At 40.2% G+C, this 19026-nt stretch overlaps 1 protein-coding gene across 1 annotated transcript in view; it reads right to left on the bottom strand.

Moving 5' to 3' along the window:
• The window catches only part of LOC121522426 (bone morphogenetic protein receptor type-2-like), a 46589-nt gene extending 28374 nt beyond the window's left edge, over positions 1-18215 (bottom strand). Inside the window, exons 1-2 of the mRNA XM_041806792.1 lie at positions 17990-18215; positions 6564-6712 (exon numbers count right to left, since the gene is read on the bottom strand). Coding sequence (XP_041662726.1) covers positions 6564-6630 — 67 coding nt within the window. The 5' untranslated portion in view covers positions 6631-6712; positions 17990-18215. The remainder of the gene's footprint in view (positions 1-6563; positions 6713-17989) is intronic.
• Between the last annotated feature and the right edge of the window lie 811 nt (positions 18216-19026).

Here is a 19026-nt window from a genome sequence, read left to right as displayed (position 1 = left end):
GGCCAGTCTAGGCCCTGCCCCTTTCATTGTGAAGCCATGCCGTTGTGACGCATGCAGAGCGTGGGTTAAGCAGACAACCATCATCTAGTACAGACAGTTTGTCAGGAGCATGTGTCTCATCTCTGTTATTAGCATGTGATTAGCTATGGAAGCCCTAAGTGGACATTAATGCACACATTTATTTCACTCCTTTTCCCTGTGAAACAACGATCTCAGACATTTTATCACAGGATAAACAGGATAACTCCATAAATACGCTGAGATGTTAACATGAAAACTGAAATTTTCTTGTTATCACAGTGAAATCACGGCAGCCTGGCTGTGTGTCCCTTCAGGGCCTCCATATAGAGACCGTAGAGGGAGCTGCTGGCATTTTCCACTCTGAGTGTGAATCCAGAAACTTTTAAAGTCAGCTCACAGCAGCCTCCTCAGCGTCACAGACCAATAATGGCGTGTTTGGTCCCGGCGTGGAGAGAAAAACAGAGCGAGCCGCCTCAGGCTGCTGGCGTGCGCCTTCACCGGCTCCATTAATCCGATGTCCCAACATCACATCTCTACGGCGTGCCGAGTCTCAGCCCGGATTTAAACAAACTCACAGCCACTCTGGGAGTCAAGACGGGAACGTTTCTGCAACGTGAGATCTAGAGAACGAGGACGAGGCGCTTCAATGTGGCAGAGTCTGGCTAAAAGGGAGCACGCAAACGCCTGGACGATCAAAGCAGGAAGACAGAGATACCTTACTGTTCATGATCCCATCAGATTTAAGCTTACAGCCCGTTATTCTGACAGTCAGCAGCATCAACAGCTGCAGTAAAAACAAAGATTTCAGTCATATTTTTAACCAATCAGAGAGGGAGAGTGATCCGTGCCAGGACTGATTCTTCTAGACCCCAGACCAAACGTCTACAGACCCACATCAACTAAAACATCCGTCAAACTCTTCGCTGCCTGCATTTTCATCTGGAGCACAGGTGTCAAACTCAAGGCCCGGGGGCCAAATCCAGCCCACGGAATGATTACATCCGGCCCACGAGATCTTACCATATTTGTACTCTAACTGGCCCACCAGTATGAGGTCTGTGGATTTCCTCCAGTATACTAATGTAAACTTAAACTTGATTAAAAAAATATCCTTGTTAAGCTAAAAATCTGCAAAGATTTCTTAAAAAGTTAAGAATGTTGGGGGAAAAAAATTAATTTCTGTTTTATTTCATATTTTCAATTTTGCATCTCAAGATTACGACTCAAACCTATGATTTTGACATTTCATTTCATATTTTGACCTTTTCCACACATAATTTTCACTTTATATACTACATTTTTATCTTTTAGATCCCAAATTTTAAATTTTGAGTCATAGTTTGACCTTTTCAACTCTTTCCTTTGGCTTTTTAGTCCCATATTTTGACTTTTAAACACATTATTTCAATTTTTCCTCATTTTCTGACATTTTTAATTCATTATTTGTATATTTTAGATCATATTTTTACCTTTTAAACTCCCAATTTTGAATTGAAAACATTATTTTATTGATCTAGAGTAACCCCATGAACACCAGAAACCCAGATTTCAGGGACTGGGACAAGAACACAGCAGATATGTTTACCTGGACTCAGGTATCCCCATTTGAACTTTTTTCTAAGCACCGCTTTCATATCCGCATTCCAGAAACTGGGATAACCCCTGCATCAGAACCAGATGCTGCTCCCTGGAGACTCTGAAAGGAGGCAGGAAACATGGCGTGTATACCCCTAAACCACCTCAGCTGAGTAACACTTCAGCAAAACCGATGAGGAGTCCATCGCTGCCCCACCGTACATGACAGCGGTGACATTCTAACTCCAGTCAAAGGCACAGATGTTTACATCCAGCTTTCAGCTCAGGCAGGCCAGTATAACTGAGATCAGCTCACACAGGCCCTCATCAGCTGACAGACAGCTTTAAGCTCATTGGCTAATCACACTCATGCTGCCATATTTAAACTACTCCAGCCTGGCTACGCTTTAGTGCTCCCTCTGCATGCTGCTCTGTGCAGCCCTCCTCCACCCCAGCCCCTCCTTCACTCTGCTCCTGTCTTCATCAGTCTGTTGTCACTGATGCCTGCTCTGCTCTGGGTTTGTGGCTGCTTCTCTTCCTGCCTCAGGCTTTCCTTATTGACACAGGAAAGGCAGGAACGTGTGCCGTTCCTGCTAGCTGCCATAGTCAAAGTGGTCCTGGCTGAAATGGTGTCTGGAAGCCTTTACACTCCAAACTGGAAAACTCAGTCCATGCAAACGACTCTAACTACGCTAGAAAGTATTCCCCCTGTGACCCTAGGGGGGTCAGTATAAAGTTCCTGATCTTTACTAGACCTGTTTTCTGCAGTCCTTTTGAAAAATCCCTCCTATACTGAAAATATGGTTTTTGATTTGGCGTAACGGCCCTTTAAGCACCCCGTGCTTCCTTAAGATAAACCTTGCCTGTGTCAGTTTTGTTGTTCTTCATCAAAAGCAAAGTGGGCTGATCATCTGCTGTTGCTATGACAACGCTCCTCATCAATCGTCTGATGGTCTCAGAAACACAAACTCTGGTTCAACATTTAAAGTCTAATCTGTTCTTGCTGTCAGCGAGTGTTTCTGCCGACTCAGTGAAATATGGAGCCGTGGCAGCCTCCTGGTTAAGGACATGGCTCCCATGAACTGATGCTGTCCCAGGCATCTGGGTCCAGATCCAGTCCGGGGTTTCTTTCTCTCAAGTCACTCCAAAGGTTGGTTGTTGATGCGTAAGACAACGGTCCGTAATTAGAAAAAAAAAAAGTCAACAGCAGAAAACGTTTAAACCTTTACTGAGGAGGTTCAGATTTAACGTGAGACGTCTGTAACAGGAGGGAATCAGTGCTCATTTATCTCTGTCTCTTCAGCTCCAGATGTCAGGACCAGGATCCTGGTCCATGATGGAAGAGCCAAGGGACACCGTTCACCACTTAAACTAGTGAGTAGTTTATAATAATAATAATAATAATAATGCTAATAATAATGGTAATAATGATAAAAATAATAATGCTAATAATAATAATGCTAATAATAAAGATAATATAATAATAATATTAATAATAATGATAAAAAATAATGCTAATAAAAATAATAATAAAAGATAATATAATAATAATAATAATAATGATAAAAAATAATGCTAATAATAATAATAATAAAAGTAAAAATGATAAAAATAATAATAATGCTAATAATAATAATAATAATAATAATAATAAAGCTAATAATAATAATAAAAAATAATAATAATTATTAATATTATTATTATGAATAATAATAAGCATCATCATCATTAAAATAATAATGATTAATAATAATACAAATAATAGTAATAACAAGAAGAAGAAGAATGATAAATAATAATATTATCATAATTATTATATATTATTTTTATTACTATCATTATCATTAATTTACAGATGTATGAGAATGAGGAAAGGAGAGAAAAAAGCAGGTGGTAAAGATGTTTATTTGAGTATGAAACAGCCTTTATCAATTATGAAAACATTTTACTGGAAATACGAAAACTCAATATCAATTCAAAATAAATATTATGTAATGTTATCCAGTTAAACCATACAATAAAAATGTTTTTTTTCCTCCCAAACATACCACATTGATATGAGGAGTTTTTTTATCAGAATGTGTGCCGACAAAAAGAAACCGTGTTCAGTAATGTAAATTAATGACTGTTGCTACTGCACACTATAGCTGTGCACCAGTGATGCTGTCATTCTCAGTGGGTGGAGTCAAGTCCAAAATCCTTTTTTGTTGTTCTGATCAGTTTACGTTTAGTTCACTCTAGGCAGATCACTACAGAGGAGGGAGGGAGTGTGTGATTCTGGACCAGACACGAGGGCCAGCAGGCTGAAACGCTGATATCACTAGTTACAGACGCTCTCTTTAACACGTAGAGTTTAACATGGATGATGATTTCATCTGAACGTTTCCTCTTAATCCTAAAATCTTATAGAGAAGGGGCGTCAGCTTCCCCTCAGAGTTTAGTCTAGAGAGAAAACAAACTCACAATCAGAGGAAGGAGGGGCGTGTAACTGCGTCTTATCGAGCCCATCGCTACAAACAATGACAGACTGAGAGACGACGGTCTGGGTGTGTGTGTGTGTGTGTGTGTGTGTGTGTGTGTGGGGGGGTGGGTGTGTGTGGGTGGGGGTGTGTGGGGGTGTGTGTGTGTGTGTGTGTGTGTGGGGTAACGAGTCACTGAGTACAGGAATGTGAGCTCTTCCTGCAACACATTCAACACTGCTTCAACATGTTTCTGTGAAATAACACCAGGGCATGATGGGAAGTGGAGTCCATTACTCATGTCAACTCTCAGCATAAAGACCCAACCTGACACTGATGAGTCAAAAATCTGCAAAAAAGATCAAAATTCTCTGGTTGAAGATATCTTTAAGGGCAAGGATGGAATGTTTGTAGACTTTACAGGATGACCTCATCTTCTCAAGGCAAGGATGGAATGTTTGTAGACTTCACAGGATGCACTCATCTTAACAAGGCAAGGATGGAATGTTAATAGACTTTACAGGATAACCTCATCTTAACAAAGCAAGAATGGAATGTTAATAGACTTTACAGGATGACCTCGTCTTCTCAAGGCAAGGATGGAATGTTAATAGACTTTACAGGATGACCTCATCTTCTCAAGGCAAGGATGGAATGTTTGTAGACTTCACAGGATGCACTCATCTTAACAAGGCAAGGATGGAATGTTAATAGACTTTACAGGATAACCTCATCTTAACAAAGCAAGAATGGAATGTTAATAGACTTTACAGGATGACCTCATCTTCTCAAGGCAAGGATGGAATGTTAATAGACTTTACAGGATAACCTCATCTTAACAAAGCAAGAATGGAATGTTTGAAGACTTTACAGAATGCACTCATCATATCAAGACAAGAATGGAATATTTATAGACTTTACAGGATGACCTCATCTTCTCAAGGCAAGGATGGAATGTTTGTAGACTTTACAGGATGACCTCATCTTAATAAGGCAAGGATGGAATGTTTGAAGACTTTACAGGATGCACTCATCATATCAAGACAAGAATGGAATATTTATAGACTTTACAGGATGACCTCATCTTCTCAAGGCAAGGATGGAATGTTAATAGACTTTACAGGATAACCTCATCTTAACAAAGCAAGAATGGAATGTTTGAAGACTTTACAGAATGCACTCATCATATCAAGACAAGAATGGAATATTTGTAGACTTTACAGGATGACCTCATCTTCTCAAGGCAAGGATGGAATGTTTGTAGACTTTACAGGATGACCTCATCTTCTCAAGGCAAGGATGGAATGTTAATAGACTTTACAGGATGACCTCATCTTATCAAGGCAAAGATGGAATGTTAATAGACTTTACAGGATGACCTCATCTTCTCAAGGCAAGAATGGAATGTTAGTAGACTTTACAGGATGACCTCATCTTCTCAAGGCAAGGATGGAATGTTAATAGACTTTACAGGATGACAACATCTTTAAAGGCAAGGATGGAATGTTAGTAGACTTTAGATGACGACATCGTCCTACAAGGGCAAAGATTGAATGTTAATAGACTTTAGGATGACATCATCTTTAAGGGTCAAGGATGGAATATTTAAGAGGCTTTAGATGATTACATTACCCTCAATGTCAAAGATGGAATGTGATGGACTTAAAAGATGATTTTCTCAAAGGCAAGGATGAAATGTTTTATAAGCAAAAATGACATCATCTTTAAAGTGGATGGAATGTTTATAGGCTATTCGGGGTGATATGGTCTTTAAAGTCCAGGACGGAAAGATTGAAGACTTCAGAGGATGATATCAGCCCCAAAAGCAGAGGATGGAATGTTTGTGCAGCTGGGGATGTTTCAGGCCTTTCCCCCTCCATTTTTGCCAGATAGAGGACCATAGTTGGCAACTTTTGGAAAAGTTGGTGGAACTGGCTGGGAGTGAAGGTTTCCTTGCCGTTTTCCAATAGTTGTCAACAGAAGACAGTCAACACAAAGGAAAGGTTGTTGGCATATCTGTGTTGTCATGGTGATAGAGATGAAGATTGCTTGATTGTGCATAACTCATCTATTTTGGTCTAAAGAACGGTAATTGGGCTTGGGCTTGCATAGTTCTTTTCTAGACATCTGGCTCTATGTTGGGTTCTTGACTGTTTAGAATGGAGTCCCAGGTGGAACCAATACGTTCAGGACTTTTTCACATACTTTTGGTTCAAAATGGCTCAAGGGCTGAAGTTTGTGGAGCATCAGTGATGAAGCCTGAGCAAAAAAAGGGACCAATATAAGTACAAATTTTATTAAAAAAAGATTCAAACTGGGAGATCTGAGTGTTTATAGACATTTGTTGGGACCTGGGACACAGAGTTAAAGCATGGGACAGTCCCGGTCAGGCTGGGGTGTTCACTCTGCCTCTGTCCGGGTCTTTATGCTTAGTTAAAGGAGTATAATGTGATAGGATAATAATGTGCTGCCTGGCGTTCTGTGGTGAGTTTTGGTGTTCAAACTGACCTTTAACAGCCGGCAGCAGCAGGAAAAACACACACGCTGACAACACTGCTCCACACACAGCGGCCATGATGGATCCTCGTCACAAGTCCTTAAAGACGACACACAAACATCACTGATCCAGGATCAGATTAGCCTGAACACAGCATCTCCTGAAAAGACAAGAACACACACACAGTTTAGAGTTTAATTCAGCTTATAAACACACTAAAGTCTGTTTCTGTGCTGTTACAGAGCGACCTGTGTCCTAAATATGGTTTAAATGATTGTTTTTATGTTTCTAATGACACCATTTAACAAAGAGAGAGGAGCTGCTGCAGTTTGGAGCTCTGGGAAAGCAGCCAGCGTTGTCCAGGTGGTTTTTCATCCTAAAATAAACTCAAAGAGACGACAGGATGAACCAGAACACGGGACAATATGCTGTTAGCTGGGACGAATCTAAATGATGTTTTAGTTATCATTGAGAAAGAAGGCTGAAAATATTCATCATTACATTCTGGACCTTTTCACCAGTGGAGGGATGTAAACGTCCAACAGCAGTCTCACTCACTGGCACTGACGTCTGAATGTTTACTGCAGAGTTAGCACACCAGCTCAGTCTTTAGTATCTATGTTTGCATGTGCAATATTCCTTTAGTCTAACTAAAATCATTCTGAATGGAGACTTTAAATGCCCCATTGACATGGACCCTGGATAAAGTCATCTAATCATGTATCAAATATTCAATCAGGAAAAAAATAACTTCGACATGCTCAGAGAGGAAGCAGCAGAAGTAGCTGTTCCTTCCTGTTAAAAAAAGTGAAAATGAGCTCTAGCATGCAGGAAACTGATCTCTGATCAGTATCAGCAGCCAATCATTTATTCCAGGATTAAAAAGGAAGGACAAGTAAACATAGTTTCTATTAAAAGTATCTGCCATTTCAGTTAATCTCCAGGGTAGGAGCTCTCCAGCTGTGAATTTAATTATACATTTACATTTTCATATTATAATTTCAAAATATTACTTATATTTTCAATCTCTGCACACCTCCTCCACTCATCCTGTCACTGCACACCTCCTCCAATCATCCTGTTACTGCAAACATCCTCCACTCATCCTGTCACTGCACACCTCCTCCACTCATCCTGTCACTGCACACCTCCTCCACTCATCCTGTCACTGCACACCTCCTCCAATCATCCTGTTACTGCAAACATCCTCCACTCATCCTGTCACTGCACACCTCCTCCACTCAACCTGTCACTGCACACCTCCTCCACTCATCCTGTCACTGCACACCTCCTCCACTCATCCTGTCACTGCACACCTCCTCCACACTTCCTGTGCCTGCACATCTCCTCCACTCATCCTGTCACTGCACACCTCCTCCACTCATCCTGTCACTGCACACCTCCTCCACTCATCCTGTCACTGCACACCTCCTCCACTCATCCTGTCACTGCACACCTCCTCCACTCAACCTGTCACTGCACACCTCCTCCACTCAACCTGTCACTGCACACCTCCTCCACTCAACCTGTCACTGCACACCTCCTCCACTCATCCTGTCACTGCACACCTTCTCCACTCAACCTGTCACTGCACACCTCCTCCACTCAACCTGTCACTGCACACCTCCTCCACTCATCCTGTCACTGCACACCTCCTCCACTCATCCTGTCACTGCACACCTTCTCCACTCATCCTGTCACTGCACACCTCCTCCACTCAACCTGTCACTGCACACCTCCTCCACTCATCCTGTCACTGCACACCTCCTCCACTCATCCTGTGCCTGCACATCTCCTCCACTCTTCCTGTCACTGCACACCTCCTCCACTCATCCTGTTACTGCACACCTCCTCCACTTATCCTGTCACTGTATGCATCCTCCACTCATCCTGTCACTGCACACCTCCTCCACTCATCCTGTCACTGCACACCTCCTCCACTCATCCTGTCACTGCACACCTCCTCAACTCATCCTGTCACTGCACACCTCCTCCACTCATCCTGTTACTGCACGCCTCCTCCACTCATCCTGTTAATAAAAGCCTCCTCCACTCAACCTGTCACTGCACACCTCCTCCAATCATCCTGTTACTGCACATCTCCTCTACTCATCCTGTCACTGCACACCTCCTCCACTCATCCTGTCACTGTACACATCCTCCACTCATCCTGTCCACTGCACACCTCCTCCACTCATCCTGTCACTGCACACCTCCTCCACTCATCCTGTCACTGTACGCATCCTCCTCTCATCCTGTCACGGCACACCTCCTCCACTCATCCTGGTAATGCACATCTCCTCCACTCATCCTGTTACTGCACCCCTCCTCCACTCATCCTGTTTGTGCACGCCTCCTAAATTCATCCTGTCACTGCACGCCCTCTCCACTCATCCTGTTAATCCACGCCTCCTTCACTCATCCTGTTTGTGCACCCCTCCTCTACTCATCCTGTCTCTGCATGCCTCCTCCACTCATCCTGTTACTGCATGCCTCCTCCACACATCCTGTCACTGCACACCTCCTCCATTCATCCTGTCACTGCACACCTCCTCCATTCATCCTGTCACTGCACACCTCCTCCATTCATCCTGTCACTGCATGCCTCCTCCACTCACCCTGTCACTGCATGCCTCCTCCACACATTCTGTCACTGCACACCTCCTCCACACATCCTGTCATTGCACACCTCCTCCACTCACCCTGTCACTGCACACTTCCTCCACTCACCCTGTCACTGCACGCCTCCTCCACACATCTTGTTAATGCATGCCTCCTTCACTCATCCTGTGACTGCATGCCTCCTCCACACATCCTGTCACTGCACACCTCCTCCACTCATCTTGTTAATGCACGCCTCCTTCACTCATCCTGTCAATGCCCGCCTCTTTCACTCATCTTATCACTGCACATGTCCTCCACTCACCCTGTTAATGCACGCCTCCCATGCAAAAGAAATCTAATTCTTCTTTCCCAGTTTTGTTACTTTGTTGGTGTATTCTTTTATCTCATTTTTCTTTCTTTTTAAAATAAATCTACCTTACATTCTGCAGAGATCAATTTTTCTTATGTACTCCAAATTAAACAGAAATCTCTGCTGTCTAAATTTCCTATAACAGAATCAAACCAGTACAGCAGAATTAAAAATGAGATGTTTCCAACAGGAAGGAGGCGGGTCTGACCAAAAAGGATGGGGCTTGATAATAGGTCCACTGAAAATGGGAAATTTTCCAATAATAGGTGTCTAGTTCTTTAACTTTTAATGATTACAATCAGGCATCAATACTGTTTGAACTTAACTGGAATCTAAATGCAGTTTAATATTGTGGTTTTGAGACAACCCTAGCAGAGCACTGAGACTGAACACATTTAAATCTGTGAGATTAGCTACGCGGCCTGAATGAGAAGCCAGAAATGTGTGACGGACTTTAAATTTTGCTCATGGCTGCAGATTTGATCGGATAATTCAGTCAGAGAAACTGATGAGAAAACTTCAGCAGTTTCTGCTCCCCATGAAATAAAATGTCCTCCACATTCTCCAGATAAACTCTGAAGGCTTGATTCTAAAACGAGGACCTGTTCAAATCCAAACACTCACAGAACGTCACTGTGTTTATATATTATCTATAAAAAACAGGAACAGATCGTGAACAGACTCTCTGTTGGGCAGGAATGTTAAACACTAACAATAACACCATCATCAGACCTCATAAACACTGAAAGAGTGATCCCAAATAAAGTTAACAACTACATCATTATCTTAGAAACCTCAGTTGTTTTAGTATCAGGTATCGTTCTAGTATCAGGTATGGTTTTAGTATCAGGTATGGTTTTAGTATCAGGTATGGTTTTAGTATCAGGTATTGTTTATGTGTCAGGTATCGTTCTAGTATCAGGAATTGTTTTAGTATCAGGTATTGTTTTAGTATCAGGTATGGTTTTAGTATCAGGTATGGTTCTAGTATCGGGTATTGTTTATGTGTCAGGTATTGTTCTAGTATCAGGTATGGTTTTAGTATCAGGTATGGTTTTAGTATCAGGTATTGTTTATGTGTCAGGTATTGTTCTAGTATCAGGTATGGTTTTAGTATCAGGTATGGTTTTAGTATCAGGTATTGTTTATGTGTCAGGTATCGTTCTAGTATCAGGTATGGTTCTAGTATCAGGTATTGTTTATGTGTCAGGTATTGTTCTAGTATCAGGTATGGTTTTAGTATCAGGTATGGTTTTAGTATCAGGTATTGTTTATGTGTCAGGTATCGTTCTAGTATCAGGTATGGTTCTAGTATCAGGTATTGTTTATGTGTCAGGTATCGTTCTAGTATCAGGTATGGTTTTAGTATCAGGTATGGTTTTAGTATCAGGTATTGTTTATGTGTCAGGTATGGTTCTAGTATCAGGTATTGTTTATGTGTCAGGTATCGTTCTAGTATCAGGTATGGTTCTAGTATCAGGTATTGTTTATGTGTCAGGTATCGTTCTAGTATCAGGTATGGTTTTAGTATCAGGTATCGTTTTAGTATCAGGTATTGTTTATGTTTCAGGTATTGTTTATGTTTCAGGTATGGTTCTAGTATCAGGTATGGTTCTAGTATCAGGTATTGTTTATGTGTCAGGTATTGTTTTAGTATCAGGTATGGTTTTAGTATCGGTATTGTTTATGTCTCAGGTATTGTTTATGTTTCAGGTATGGTTCTAGTATCAGGTATCGTTCTAGTATCAGGTATGGTTTTAGTATCGGGTATTGTTTATGTGTCAGGTATCGTTCTAGTATCAGGTATGGTTTTAGTATCAGGTATTGTTTATGTGTCAGGTATGGTTCTAGTATCAGGTATGGTTCTAGTATCAGGTATGGTTTTAGTATCAGGTATGGTTTTAGTATCAGGTATTGTTTTAGTATCAGGTATGGTTTTAGTATCAGGTATCGTTTTAGTATCAGGTATGGTTTTAGTATCAGGTATGGTTTTAGTATCAGGTATCGTTCTAGTATCAGGTATGGTTTTAGTATCAGGTATGGTTTTAGTATCAGGTATGGTTTTAGTATCAGGTATCGTTCTAGTATCAGGTATGGTTTTAGTATCAGGTATGGTTTTAGTATCAGGTATGGTTCTAGTATCAGGTATGGTTTTAGTATCAGGTATGGTTTTAGTATCAGGTATTGTTTATGTGTCAGGTATGGTTCTAGTATCAGGCATGGTTTTAGTATCAGGTATTGTTTTAGTATCAGGTATTGTTTATGTGTCAGGTATCGTTCTAGTATCAGGTATGGTTTTAGTATCAGGTATTGTTTATGTGTCAGGTATCGTTCTAGTATCAGGTATGGTTTTAGTATCAGGTATGGTTTTAGTATCAGGTATTGTTTTAGTATCAGGTATGGTTTTAGTATCAGGTATCGTTTTAGTATCAGGTATGGTTTTAGTATCAGGTATTGTTCTAGTATCAGGTATGGTTTTAGTATCAGGTATGGTTTTAGTATCAGGTATCGTTTTAGTATCAGGTATGGTTTTAGTATCAGGTATTGTTCTAGTATCAGGTATGGTTTTAGTATCAGGTATCGTTTTAGTATCAGGTATGGTTTTAGTATCAGGTATGGTTTTAGTATCAGGTATGGTTCTAGTATCAGGTATGGTTTTAGTATCAGGTATGGTTTTAGTATCAGGTATTGTTTATGTGTCAGGTATGGTTCTAGTATCAGGTATGGTTTTAGTATCAGGTATTGTTTTAGTATCAGGTATTGTTCTAGTATCAGGTATGGTTTTAGTATCAGGTATTGTTTATGTGTCAGGTATCGTTCTAGTATCAGGTATCGTTTTAGTATCAGGTATTGTTTATGTTTCAGGTATTGTTTATGTTTCAGGTATGGTTCTAGTATCAGGTATGGTTCTAGTATCAGGTATTGTTTATGTGTCAGGTATCCTTCTAGTATCAGGTATGGATTTAGTATCAGGTATTGTTTATGTGTCAGGTATCGTTCTAGTATCAGGTATGGTTCTAGTATCAGGTATTGTTTATGTGTCAGGTATCGTTCTAGTATCAGGTATGGTTCTAGTATCAGGTATTGTTTATGTGTCAGGTATCGTTCTAGTATCAGGTATGGTTCTAGTATCAGGTATGGTTTATGTGTCAGGTATTGTTTTAGTATCAGGTATGGTTTTAGTATCAGGTATGGTTTATGTGTCAGGTATTGTTTTAGTATCAGGTATGGTTTTAGTATCAGGTATTGTTTTAGTATCAGGTATGGTTTTAGTATCAGGTATCGTTTTAGTATCAGGTATGGTTTTAGTATCAGGTATGGTTTATGTGTCAGGTATCGTTCTAGTATCAGGTATGGTTCTAGTATCAGGTATGGTTTATGTGTCAGGTATTGTTTAAGTGTCAGGTATCGTTCTAGTATCAGGTATGGTTCTAGTATCAGGTATGGTTTTAGTATCAGGTATGGTTTATGTGTCAGGTATCGTTCTAGTATCAGGTATGGTTCTAGTATCAGGTATGGTTTTAGTATCAGGTATTGTTTAAGTGTCAGGTATCGTTCTAGTATCAGGTATGGTTCTAGTATCAGGTATTGTTTATGTGTCAGGTATCGTTCTAGTATCAGGTATGGTTCTAGTATCAGGTATTGTTTATGTGTCAGGTATCGTTCTAGTATCAGGTATGGTTCTAGTATCAGGTATTGTTTATGTGTCAGGTATCGTTCTAGTATCAGGTATGGTTCTAGTATCAGGTATTGTTTATGTGTCAGGTATCGTTCTAGTATCAGGTATGGTTCTAGTATCAGGTATGGTTTATGTGTCAGGTATTGTTTTAGTATCAGGTATGGTTTTAGTATCAGGTATGGTTTATGTGTCAGGTATTGTTTTAGTATCAGGTATGGTTTTAGTATCAGGTATTGTTTTAGTATCAGGTATGGTTTTAGTATCAGGTATCGTTTTAGTATCAGGTATGGTTTTAGTATCAGGTATGGTTTATGTGTCAGGTATCGTTCTAGTATCAGGTATGGTTCTAGTATCAGGTATGGTTTTAGTATCAGGTATGGTTTTAGTATCAGGTATGGTTTTAGTATCAGGTATCGTTTTAGTATCAGGTATTGTTTATGTTTCAGGTATTGTTTTTGTTTCAGGTATTGTTTATGTTTCAGGTATTGTTTATGTTTCAGGTACGGTTCTAGTATCAGGTATCGTTCTAGTATCAGGTATGGTTCTAGTATCAGGTATTGTTTATGTGTCAGGTATCGTTCTAGTATCAGGTATGGTTCTAGTATCAGGTATTGTTTATGTGTCAGGTATCGTTCTAGTATCAGGTATGGTTCTAGTATCAGGTATCGTTCTAGTATCAGGTATGGTTCTAGTATCAGGTATTGTTTATGTGTCAGGTATCGTTCTAGTATCAGGTACGGTTTTAGTATCAGGTATGGTTTTAGTATCAGGTATTGTTCTAGTATCAGGTATGGTTTTAGTATCAGGTATTGTTTTAGTATCAGGTATGGTTTTAGTATCAGGTATGGTTTTAGTATCAGGTATCGTTCTAGTATCAGGTATGGTTTTAGTATCAGGTATGGTTTTAGTATCAGGTATGGTTTTAGTATCAGGTATCGTTCTAGTATCAGGTATGGTTTTAGTATCAGGTATGGTTTTAGTATCAGGTATGGTTCTAGTATCAGGTATGGTTTTAGTATCAGGTATGGTTTTAGTATCAGGTATTGTTTATGTGTCAGGTATGGTTCTAGTATCAGGCATGGTTTTAGTATCAGGTATTGTTTTAGTATCAGGTATTGTTTATGTGTCAGGTATCGTTCTAGTATCAGGTATGGTTTTAGTATCAGGTATTGTTTATGTGTCAGGTATCGTTCTAGTATCAGGTATGGTTTTAGTATCAGGTATGGTTTTAGTATCAGGTATTGTTTTAGTATCAGGTATGGTTTTAGTATCAGGTATCGTTTTAGTATCAGGTATGGTTTTAGTATCAGGTATTGTTCTAGTATCAGGTATGGTTTTAGTATCAGGTATGGTTTTAGTATCAGGTATCGTTTTAGTATCAGGTATGGTTTTAGTATCAGGTATTGTTCTAGTATCAGGTATGGTTTTAGTATCAGGTATCGTTTTAGTATCAGGTATGGTTTTAGTATCAGGTATGGTTTTAGTATCAGGTATGGTTCTAGTATCAGGTATGGTTTTAGTATCAGGTATGGTTTTAGTATCAGGTATTGTTTATGTGTCAGGTATGGTTCTAGTATCAGGTATGGTTTTAGTATCAGGTATTGTTTTAGTATCAGGTATTGTTCTAGTATCAGGTATGGTTTTAGTATCAGGTATTGTTTATGTGTCAGGTATCGTTCTAGTATCAGGTATGGTTCTAGTATCAGGTATTGTTTATGTGTCAGGTATCCTTCTAGTATCAGGTATGGATTTAGTATCAGGTATTGTTTATGTGTCAGGTATCGTTCTAGTATCAGGTATGGTTCTAGTATCAGGTATTGTTTATGTGTCAGGTATCGTTCTAGTATCAGGTATGGTTCTAGTATCAGGTATTGTTTATGTGTCAGGTATCGTTCTAGTATCAGGTATGGTTCTAGTATCAGGTATGGTTTATGTGTCAGGTATTGTTTTAGTATCAGGTATGGTTTTAGTATCAGGTATGGTTTATGTGTCAGGTATTGTTTTAGTATCAGGTATGGTTTTAGTATCAGGTATTGTTTTAGTATCAGGTATGGTTTTAGTATCAGGTATCGTTTTAGTATCAGGTATGGTTTTAGTATCAGGTATGGTTTATGTGTCAGGTATCGTTCTAGTATCAGGTATGGTTCTAGTATCAGGTATGGTTTATGTGTCAGGTATTGTTTAAGTGTCAGGTATCGTTCTAGTATCAGGTATGGTTCTAGTATCAGGTATGGTTTTAGTATCAGGTATGGTTTATGTGTCAGGTATCGTTCTAGTATCAGGTATGGTTCTAGTATCAGGTATGGTTTTAGTATCAGGTATTGTTTAAGTGTCAGGTATCGTTCTAGTATCAGGTATGGTTCTAGTATCAGGTATTGTTTATGTGTCAGGTATCGTTCTAGTATCAGGTATGGTTCTAGTATCAGGTATTGTTTATGTGTCAGGTATCGTTCTAGTATCAGGTATGGTTCTAGTATCAGGTATTGTTTATGTGTCAGGTATCGTTCTAGTATCAGGTATGGTTCTAGTATCAGGTATTGTTTATGTGTCAGGTATCGTTCTAGTATCAGGTATGGTTCTAGTATCAGGTATGGTTTATGTGTCAGGTATTGTTTTAGTATCAGGTATGGTTTTAGTATCAGGTATGGTTTATGTGTCAGGTATTGTTTTAGTATCAGGTATGGTTTTAGTATCAGGTATTGTTTTAGTATCAGGTATGGTTTTAGTATCAGGTATCGTTTTAGTATCAGGTATGGTTTTAGTATCAGGTATGGTTTATGTGTCAGGTATCGTTCTAGTATCAGGTATGGTTCTAGTATCAGGTATGGTTTTAGTATCAGGTATGGTTTTAGTATCAGGTATGGTTTTAGTATCAGGTATCGTTTTAGTATCAGGTATTGTTTATGTTTCAGGTATTGTTTTTGTTTCAGGTATTGTTTATGTTTCAGGTATTGTTTATGTTTCAGGTACGGTTCTAGTATCAGGTATCGTTCTAGTATCAGGTATGGTTCTAGTATCAGGTATTGTTTATGTGTCAGGTATCGTTCTAGTATCAGGTATGGTTCTAGTATCAGGTATTGTTTATGTGTCAGGTATCGTTCTAGTATCAGGTACGGTTTTAGTATCAGGTATTGTTCTAGTATCAGGTATGGTTTTAGTATCAGGTATTGTTTTAGTATCAGGTATGGTTTTAGTATCAGGTATGGTTTTAGTATCAGGTATGGTTTTAGTATCAGGTATTGTTCTAGTATCAGGTATGGTTTTAGTATCAGGTATTGTTTTAGTATCAGGTATGGTTTTAGTATCAGGTATGGTTTTAGTATCAGGTATTGCTTTAGTACCAGGTATTGTGATGCTGAACTTGATATCGGTATAAATCCTAAAGTGACACCTTTTGTTGGTTGCACTGCTCAACACTGCCCCCATGATTGTAGGCGGTACTGCAGGGTCTGAACGGGTGAAATGACAGCAGATTTCAGACACAGAGCTCCATCTGTGTGCTTCAAACCTAACAGAAATGAGGCTTAGAACTGGAAACACGTCACATTCCTCCTGACCAGCCAATAGAAAACAGAGTGGGCTTAAACAGTAGGGGGCAGTCACTAACATTATCTCTAAAAAGTATGGAGATACATAGATGTGGATAAATAACCCTAACTGATCAACAGCTCTACTAAATCACATATAAGGGATTATAACTACACTCCTACATACCTACAGGTTAATATTAACAGCTCTATTAAATCACATATAAGGGATTATAACTACACTCCTACATACCTACAGGTTAATATTAACAGCTCTATTAAATCACATATAAGGGATTATAACTACACTCCTACATACCTACAGGTTAATATTAACAGCTCTATTAAATCACATATAAGGGATTATAACTACACTCCTACATACCTACAGGTTAATATTAACAGCTCTATTAAATCACATATAAGGGATTATAACTACACTCCTACATACCTACAGGTTTATATTAACATCACTGAACACACACACACACATCTGCTGCTGTTGAAGTGGTTTCTTTACTATAACATTTAAAAATCTTCCTTAAAGACTGAAGGATTGGACAGAATCGTCAGTGACCTACTTTCACTGTAACACTGACACTGTTAACAGCTCTGTGTCATTATCACAGCCAGCAGAGCATCCATGCACTTCAATTAAGCTCTAATAATCCTCATTTATTCTTGTTCTACCAAAACACTGAGATTTATGTCTCTGATCAGCTGCTATACGTTTATAATATTTAGAGAGGAGTCCCTAAACCTTGGCTGATACATGTGACAGTCTGGTTCTGTGATGTTCCTGATTAACAGCAGATATTTGATCATTATTACATATCTGACAGATCATTCAGTCCTCCTGTAACACTCTGAGATCTGTTTCTATCTGACAGACTGAGTACTGACCCTTCAGTCACCCATCAGCTCTATTATTCTGATTCATGGGCATTACAGTGAGAGGAAGACCGCTGACATGTTGATCCGTTAAAGATGATCAGCTGTGTGACCTTCATGATCCGTGTGCGCGTGTCTAACACACCTGAGACACACCTGCGCGACCATGACACATCAGATCTGGTCCCACAGATCCTGAAACACCAGGTTTTATTTAAGGATCAGCTGACAGCATCACCTAGCAGTCTGCAGGTAAACCTACCGACCAGCCGAGGATGGAAGGGAGTGGCACACGCGCGCGCGCGCGCACACACGCCAACACACACACACACGGTGGTCACGGTGAGCGTCTAAATCGGTTCTTACCGGGAGGATGGCTCGGGTCGGCTCTGCAGGAGGAGATGAGGCGGTCTGTCTGTCTGTCTCCGTCTGTAATCCTGATCCTTCGGCTCAGTTCGGCTCAGCTCGGCTTTTTTCGGCTCGGTTCGGTCTCTCCCCTCACTGTGATCCGGATCCAGCCTCGTCTTCTCCCTCAGAACCAAAAATCCGCAGAAATGAGGCTGAGCTCTGGTTCTCTGCGTCCACATCCAGACTGTCAGGCCACCGAGACCAACTCACGCGGAACTTCCGGGAGGCTCCTTCGTAATAAAAGCCCTAGCATCCAGCCGTTAAAGTAATCATTGTTTTTGCTGGCTAAGGGTCTGAAAGGGGGGAGGGGGTATTTATGTGGAGCCCCCCAGCCCAGCTTCAACAACAGTAGCAGCAGATATGAACACGTGTGCCTCTGCAGTTTAGAGTAATAAGTCATTTTGGAGGCATGCATCTTGTTTGATGCACCTTGGTGATGATTTTATCTTTAGACCCTCGGAGCACGGCCCCCAGGAAACTGCTAGTCTTTAGTTAAAACCACTGATGGTCAAAAATGACCTAAAGTGACCCCTACATTTAAAAAGCCAAACATTGCTTCTATTTCCATGAATCCTGAAAAGTTCTGCACACCCTGGGTCTGCTCTGAGGTGCCTGGTAGACCTCCAGGAGGATCCGGATCAGATGAAGGAGCAGCAGCTCTCTGACAGCTGTAAATCCAGGATGTCTGGGTTAGAGGCATGGGAGAACATGATCTGCTCTTTTATTTTGAAGGGGTCTGAGCTCGACTTCCGCCCTCCTGTCTCTGTGTGTTAATGTGAAACAGAGAATAATGTCAGACACACAGAAGGAATCAAACAGACTCTAAATGACCTCCCAGCATGCTTCACTCCACAGACATTACATCCTAAATAATGAGCATGAAAACCACAAACTCAGCCTGAAACCAGAACTATTTAGTCCACATTCACCTCACTTTCAGGTTTTTCTCTAAATCAGGTCTGACTGTTCCTGTTGGAGGGGAAGAATGAGCTCCA

Source organism: Cheilinus undulatus, linkage group 15, assembly GCF_018320785.1.
Source record: "Cheilinus undulatus linkage group 15, ASM1832078v1, whole genome shotgun sequence".
NCBI lineage: Eukaryota > Metazoa > Chordata > Actinopteri > Labriformes > Labridae > Cheilinus > Cheilinus undulatus.
The sequence above is the reverse complement of the archived record's forward strand: the minus strand, read 5'-3'. Positions and strand labels throughout refer to the sequence as shown.